Source organism: Dufourea novaeangliae, unplaced genomic scaffold, assembly GCF_001272555.1.
Source record: "Dufourea novaeangliae isolate 0120121106 unplaced genomic scaffold, ASM127255v1 scaffold173, whole genome shotgun sequence".
NCBI lineage: Eukaryota > Metazoa > Arthropoda > Insecta > Hymenoptera > Halictidae > Dufourea > Dufourea novaeangliae.
The window spans coordinates 121,714-129,530 of NW_015374048.1; the positions used below are offsets into that span (position 1 = coordinate 121,714).

Sequence of the window (7,817 nt, forward strand, 5' to 3'; positions counted from 1 at the left end):
TATCCGTCATTTAATGGCATGATAAAGCTACTGCAACGATAAAAATGTAAGAAATAGTTTATAAATTTATTCAGATTAATAAACCAACATTTATATATATATACAAAATGTACAATTCTTTACCCAATTCATGTAAGTTAATATCAGTTCTCGTAGGTAATAAAGGTAACGTAATGTTTTTGGTTTAATTTGTGTTTATTTTCGAGCACCTATGTAAATATAATATCGTTATACGCCTATATGATTCTGTATGTCACTATATCACTGTCATGTTACTGTTTAATATATGTATAAACTATCTTCTAATTACATACGAAATGGTAAATGTAGGCTTGTGTGTATAGTATACAATAATATATATGGCACGTCAGTCTGTACGTTTAATTACTTAAATCACTTAATGATAATTATTAAATACTACTGCGCATCTGTCGTCAGATCTTATGAATTGTTTTTGTTACGTTTGGCATTATTCATGGCGTATGGATTTAGCGCTACTGTATCATTTCCATATATTTTTGCTTATGTTTGCTCAACATTTCAGTAACCGTCACCAACTGTTTTATTGTCGGCTGAAAATGATGTAAAAATGAAGACGAATCATTTTAATTATTCATGTGATCACAGATTAAGCTACTTGAATCATGTTCATGCGAAACATGTAATACATACCTGTGTCTTTGATAGAACTTGCAACTCTTTTAAGTGAGAAACACAAATGTGATGCAAAGTAGCCAAATCTCTTGCTGTGTCTGACACGCAACTCTTGTTTGTCAGATCAGCGCCTTCAGACTCCGGTTTCTCAGTTACATTCTATACGCAATAGATTTAAATCAGATTCAATTCAAATTTTTATCGTTCACTAGAAAATATAAAAATTAACGCTTACCGATAATTGATCGAGAAAAACGACCATACGTTCTTTGTTCTTAAGTATGAACGGATTCACCACTTCCATGTATGGCTCTTTACCACCAAATTCTACTAAATTCGCCAGATTTTGTAAACATTTTGCGACCATTACTAACGATCTATCAAAACATAAATCGAGAATTAAAGAATAATATATGCAGATTCAAAATATCTTACGTTAAATATAGACCTACCCTACCTTGCAGCAGCTGGTGGAGGCGGTTCAGCTATTAAATTAAATGACCTAGGATTTAATATGGCTGGGCAGAGTAGACGTAAAAATATAAATCCACTGACTACTCGCGTTCTGACTAGTCTTTCATGTGGCCATTTGGCAACGACCGCTCTTTGCAAGCATCCGCAGATATATCTTAAAGTTCTTGGACAAGCGTCGGGACTTGTAAAAATGCTCAATGTTACTTCATCTAAAACCTAAAAAAAACCGTGGATTTGCAGTGACCTCTAATCAAAATAATATTATTCGTATATTCCATTATACTTGCCTGTAGCAAAAATTCAGCATTACTGCACGCGTCTTCCGGTGAGTCCATTTTGGTTGGATTTAATTCACAACTCTGTTTGCTTTCGATCAATTTCACTATCGTGTCGCGTAATGCTGCTTTTAAAAACGAGGTACAAACTGATTTCATGTATAAATCCATTAAAGTAGTTGTAAGGCTGGCAGCTCGAAATAATGTTGGTGTCTCATCTTCTTTGTCCACCTAAACAAAATTTAAAGCCGTTGTAGCGGAAACAAATACTTAAGTAAACGATTTTTTTTTCAAAACGTGCAAATTTACTTACTTCTGCTTGATTCAGTGATTTTAATAGATCAGCTTCTTTTCTTTCATGCCTAAATATGTACGATTAGATGTTATAATAATACTATTGAGAAACGAGAGAACATTAACATGCAGTAGATTATAAATCATTTTCGCATATACCTAAATATTCTAAGTAAACTATTTGCCAATGGTACTCTATCCAAATGACACACATCCGCTAATGCCCTTACGACATGTAAATCGGGATCTAGTAATAACTGCTGCAACGGACTGTATTCTTCTGGAGGCATCGCCAAATCGTGTCGGTATCTGGAATGTTGCAAACGCATAAGGTCAATGTCCCTATTTCTAACCACGTCCCGATTTCTGCTCAGTATTTTTTATTTAATGTAAAAAGTTAGACACTACATTAGTTATACAGAAAATTATTTTAATTAATATTTCCGTACAAAATGCTACAGCCCGCTGTTCAATAAATGGCAGCATTTTAATAGAAATAAATTTGATAAGTGTGTCCGTCGTAATGGAACGTTATTTGAGCGGTTTCGTTGCGACCGACGCTACGTTTTCACTAAAAAAAAACTACGAAATCTTTAATATTGTTTGGCAAAGATTGGTTTTGGCACTTCAATTTGAGCTGAGCAGAAATAGGCACATTTTATACTTCATATTAAATTAACTATTAAGTTAAAATTTTTTTTAAAAATACTTCTATTTAAACTTGATTATGAAGGGAGGTTTAATTTAAAACAAAAAATCAATTTCTGAGGTAGCAGAATTCTTATATGATTAGAAATAGGGACCTTAGCATAGAATACAGCTATAATTGTTCTTGTAACAAATATATACCTTATACGTAAACGTAGCACACCCCATTCCCCGATTGGAGTAACTCCTGATAACGGATACCACTCGTCCATCTCTTCTCCGTTTGTCAAGCTTGCCAGTTCGATGCGCAACTCTGCAACTTCTATATCTTTACTACGTTTACCTTTGTTGTATAACGTTAACGAGAACAGCATAACATCAGCTGGTACATCCCTATCGAGTAGTAGTTCAGAATTAAAGCAATTACAGCGCTATGGAAGATTGCTGGTACCTTTAATGATCAATGATATATACATACTCCAGAATGAATTCTTCATCCCAAATCGGATGTAGACCAGTTTTAACTTTTGTACGAGCAACTTTTACATTATTCAGAGCCACTATGATGAATGGATTTGGTACTAGTTTATATGGAAGTCTATGTGCATCTAAAATGTGAAGATGTAACGAACGCAATTCACGGAGTCGGGCAACCTTCGGAGCACGTATAAGCTGTGATACACATAACGGTTTCAAGGCATTAATCCAATCTAAAGCGTTCTCTGAGTTCGGAGCTGCCAAATATGTTATCGTGGCCAAACATGGTAAAGCACGTTCAACTAGTTGAAAGCAATGAGGTCTATCGAACACACTTTCATGAACCTAAAAAAGCTACATATCAGTAATAAATCTCTAATAAATTTCACTGCATTATCTTTACCATGCACGCAATTCAAGTAACCATTGAACGTTGTTAGTATAATTAGGTATGTATGATAATAAATAATCTCAAGAGTTTCGTTTACCTGATATAAATAAGCACAGTTTAAATCTATGAGACCTTTAGGTTTGGTTCTTTTCGGATTCTCATACAAATACAAATGAGTGTCTGTGGCATCTACCAAAAGTACAAAATACAGTGCTTTCCATTTTTTATTTTTCTCGGATTTCTTCTCCAGATACCCTTGCATTTTAATTCCTTTATTTTTCTTCGCTCCGGATTGTTCACGACATTCTCTAAGAGTTGCATATATCTTTTCTGCGTGCTGCACCTCTCTGTTCACTCTTACACTGCCATCAGGTTCAGTGACCATCGCTTGAACTAAAGTATGACCTTCTACTATTTGCTCTTTCCGGTATCTGGAAATAATTTCGACAATAATTTATATATTCCAAAGATGTAACGGGCCTAAGAATAAACATACTGTACCTATTAATAACAGCATCAAGGCATTCAAAAGTTCTGCCACCCATAAGGTATCGAACCCCTTTTTTTTCAATTCTAAATCTTTGAATCTGATTGTTTATATGAAAGAAAAGCGAATAATCTCCTGGACTATTGTCTGATGGTCTGACCTGTACAACGAATTCGTATTTTCAAACGTATAAAGCGTGACAATGAACTACTAATCCCATAAAATAGCATTACAAAACGGTTTATAAATGAACTCACAAGAAAGCTTCCAGGTCCTGCTTTCACCAACATATCAACAGCTTCACTTTTAGTGACGTTAGGGTGGAACCAAGAGAAAACTGTATTAGGATCAATGGAATCATCTAAATCTTCCACTAATTCACGAAAAATCAAGCCCTGTTCTCCGGTTCTGTGAGCGGTGACCCATAACCAACCATCGCCCATATCGTTATGCACAAAAAATATGTCACCTTTCTGAAAGCTTAATTCGTCTGTATCAGGCATTTTTGTATATGGCAGTATGGCAACAATTCGCTTCTTATCGTTCACTGGTTCAGGGGGTGGAGTAGGATGTATAAGTCTTTCTCTCTTTAAAAGATCAGAACAGTGAGTATAATATGCAACAAGGTCTGACAAACTATTGAACTGTCTGCCACCTGCAACAGTATGTATATTCCATTAATTAATGAATAGATAATAATATCAAATAGTTCTTACGCATTCAATAATTTCTATCGTACCAATATAATAGTCCCCACAGACAGCAGTAATTCTAAAGTGATTAATACCAGTTCTTCCCAGATAGGACAACACATAACTTCCAGGCTTCCTATCACTCTCGCGCACTAAATAACTACTCATTTTAGTTCCTTCCCACAGTCTCTCATCTGCTGTAAATCTATCTAGCCTACCATGGTACCACCTGTAAAATATCCATACATGTTACAAATCTTGTTCGAGCTAATGTCTCTGTTTGTAATTAAATAGTCTTATCCCTATTTTATCTCACTGGTTTTCTGGAGGAGCTGTTAATAATGTTGCATTAGCACTATCAGGTTCTTCTGTGTCTTGTATATCATCAGGAATATTTTCAAGAAATGGATCAAATTCATTTTCCGCATTCATAGATTCATTCTGTCCACCATCTTCACTGCCAGTGCTAGGAGATCCTTCTTTACTATTGTGATCCATCTGTAGAGAAGTATAAATAAAAATAAACATTCCGTGATCCTACGCATCTGTATCAGTTTTATTATACAAGTTTGTGAAATACATCTTTCAAGGTAAAATAATTTTTAATGGTCAACAAAGCAGGAAGGGACCTTTTGCTTTTGTTTTCATATAAAAGTATACTATATCACAGTAGTCTAAAACATAAATACGATTTGTAGATAATTGTTTATTATTTTTTTAAATTTTACCATTCGCTTTATTGTGCACGAGTCGATAAAAAATACTGTCTGTCAATGATGCAAAGAACATTTTCCCGAAAAATATTTAAAAAATAGTTCGAAACGTACCGGAAATCTCTGGATATTCGGAAATTACTGTACACTTTGTAACGTTAAGCTACAGTTGCCTGTTGCTTGTTTGACGGTCTAAATTTTTTTACCACTATACGATCATGGATGATTAATCTAGGATGAATAACCCTTCGTACATACCTTAGCATTGTTCGACACGCTCGGACCTCCACGCACAAATTCTGCCATTTTCGTTTTACACGCACCCCTTTCACACGTTTATGAAAAAAAAAAAGAAAATGAAAGTATTAATTGAACGGCATCCGTTTTATTGCAATCTCCCTTGCCACGATTATTTACAAACGTAGCTTGTTATTGATATAAAATGTATTGACGTTTCTCGGCAGCCATTTTACTATGCACGCGGCGGCCGTAGAGTATAGTCAAGAGACGGATTCTCCAGATCTCGTGGAATATTTTTAAATATTTTACTAAAAAATCACGACATCTTTTTAAAGTTACCGGTTTACCGGCTACGATTCAAGGATTGACTGTCCGTATATCAAACACGGTCACGTTGTCTTAAATCCAATTTTATAAATAATCCACCATTAACAATGCACTTATGGACAGAATGTAAATGCTTTACACGATACGATTGTAGCCGTTATCGAACGTTGCTGATAATTTTTTTAAGTGGCATCATTATTTAGAAAGAATATTGTACACAATAAATGTCAATCAATCATCAAAGGAGACAACATCGAGCATTTGAACTTCTGCCTTTATACTACAAACGCTAGTTCTTTTTTCAACTTTTTCGCCTGTTGCAAACGCGCCCATTGCAAATTGCAATGGACGACACTTCTGCTGATTTCTGCTGTGGCGTATTAAAACTCGTTGACGTTTACGTGCGATTCGATTCTCCAAAGTATTTATTAAATTTTTCCATTTGTCATCACTAACTCGTAATGGTGAGATCATAGTTTCTGTAATTCTTAAGTTACAATTCAAGTAAAAGGATGTATAATAAACAATAAGCGGTAATTGCACTATAACCTAGGTATGCGTTGATTCAAACAGTTCTAAAAGTCTATTCTGGGTGGCATGTAGTCTGCCCTGTTTAATTTCCAGAGTTTGCTAACGGTATTCCTGTTACTGATATGTACTTGCGCTTATGTCAAAGCTCTGGCACCTAGTTTCATGGACAATCGAGTGAAAAGAGTTGGGTAAGAGTACTTGATAATTCATGAATACTAGCGTACGCTTTATTAATTCTATAATTGTAATAATATTTAATTTTTCAGTCTCCAGGGTACATTTTGGAAGTGTGCCAGAATTGGTGAAAGGAAAAGTCCATATGTGGCAGCTAGTTGTGTTTTAATGGCCTTTAATATTCTATTTTGGGGATAAAATGCATGTGCAAACTGTGAAGGAGTAAGGATCATAGCGATCATTATATATAATCCTATTGCATGGTGGTTGTAAGGATCATGGATTTTAATAAGGACAAAACATAACGGGATTCATTTATGATAGATGGTTGTACAGATCCTTGTTCAATGGTTGAAGGAAGCAAACTGCATTTATGATAAACAGTTGTATAGATTCTTATTCGATAATTGAAGAAAGCAAACTTAATATATAAAAACAAAGAAACAGTAAACAGAAATTAACATTCGTGCTGCTTGCATGGTATGTTTTATTTGTCAACATGTCCTTTCCTCGAAAGCTATATAATTATCCGATTTGAGCACATTTTCTCTTCGTATTTCCATAATATATTTTTCTTCTATAAACAACAACATTCTTTTAATATAGTTATTGTAGAGTCGTTATATTGAGCAGTGTTTTATGATATACAATATCTGTTAAATAGATATATTTAACATGCGCGTTTTTATCGTTTGCTTCTCGGATATGCTACTACTCCGAAGACAGTAAACCACGCACTGCCACTAAAACCTGTACTTCTCTGTAATAGAAGACATTCATGACAAAAATGTATAATATCAGTAGAAAGCTTCGACTTCCTCCGTTTAAAAATTTAACTTAGCGAGGATCGCCAAGCTTTTCTACTAGCACCATTTTGCACACTGATCCTAATTACAGAGCGAGATATGGTTGCGGTTTTGCGAGGAACATTAAACAAAATTCGATAGAAACCGCAATTTATTAGGAACGCTAATTGTAAACTGAAACTATCGTCGGGTGTTGTTTGTTTTGCAAACGATTGTTATACTAAAATATCAATGTACGCTGTTCGTTTATGTACAAATAAATAGACGAATTAAATACTAAGTAAAAGTTTTACATATAAAACGAGTAAATAACGATTTATTTCATGTGGAGGTGTTGGCACGCTCGATAAAATCCTGCGATCTAAAACAATAATTACGCTTGATTTAACTTAATCGAATTATTATGAACGACAGCTGATTTCCTCGCAGTTAACCACGCGGGATTACCTTTTATATCGTGGTCTCGTTTAATTATTGGCATATGAGGTACGTTATTCGCCTACGGGTAATTAAAAAAATACATAAAATAATAAAAGTAGGGTCTAGTATCTTCCTAAAATATACAGTTACGGTACTAATACGTCCTAGAGATATGAATCTGACTTAGATATGATTCGTTTACATTCGTTAAGAT

At 34.6% G+C, this 7,817-nt stretch overlaps 2 protein-coding genes across 2 annotated transcripts; one reads left to right on the forward strand and one right to left on the reverse strand.

Moving 5' to 3' along the window:
- Positions 1-199: 199 nt before the first annotated feature.
- LOC107189832 (ras GTPase-activating protein 1) lies at positions 200-5,559 on the reverse strand. The gene is made up of 15 exons (XM_015578503.1): positions 5,364-5,559; positions 4,709-4,890; positions 4,440-4,621; positions 3,958-4,355; positions 3,715-3,860; positions 3,311-3,644; positions 2,824-3,167; positions 2,547-2,738; positions 1,857-2,006; positions 1,717-1,765; positions 1,416-1,634; positions 1,112-1,344; positions 890-1,031; positions 673-813; positions 200-572 (listed from the first exon to the last, which is right to left on the reverse strand). Exons 1-15 carry the CDS (start codon positions 5,409-5,411, stop codon positions 495-497), a joined length of 2,838 nt encoding a protein of 945 aa, XP_015433989.1. The 5' UTR covers positions 5,412-5,559; the 3' UTR covers positions 200-494.
- A 497-nt stretch (positions 5,560-6,056) lies between these two features.
- Positions 6,057-7,457, forward strand: LOC107189845 (protein kish-A). The gene is made up of 3 exons (XM_015578518.1): positions 6,057-6,136; positions 6,276-6,391; positions 6,470-7,457. Exons 1-3 carry the CDS (start codon positions 6,134-6,136, stop codon positions 6,573-6,575), a joined length of 225 nt encoding a protein of 74 aa, XP_015434004.1. The 5' UTR covers positions 6,057-6,133; the 3' UTR covers positions 6,576-7,457.
- The last annotated feature ends 360 nt before the right edge of the window (positions 7,458-7,817 follow it).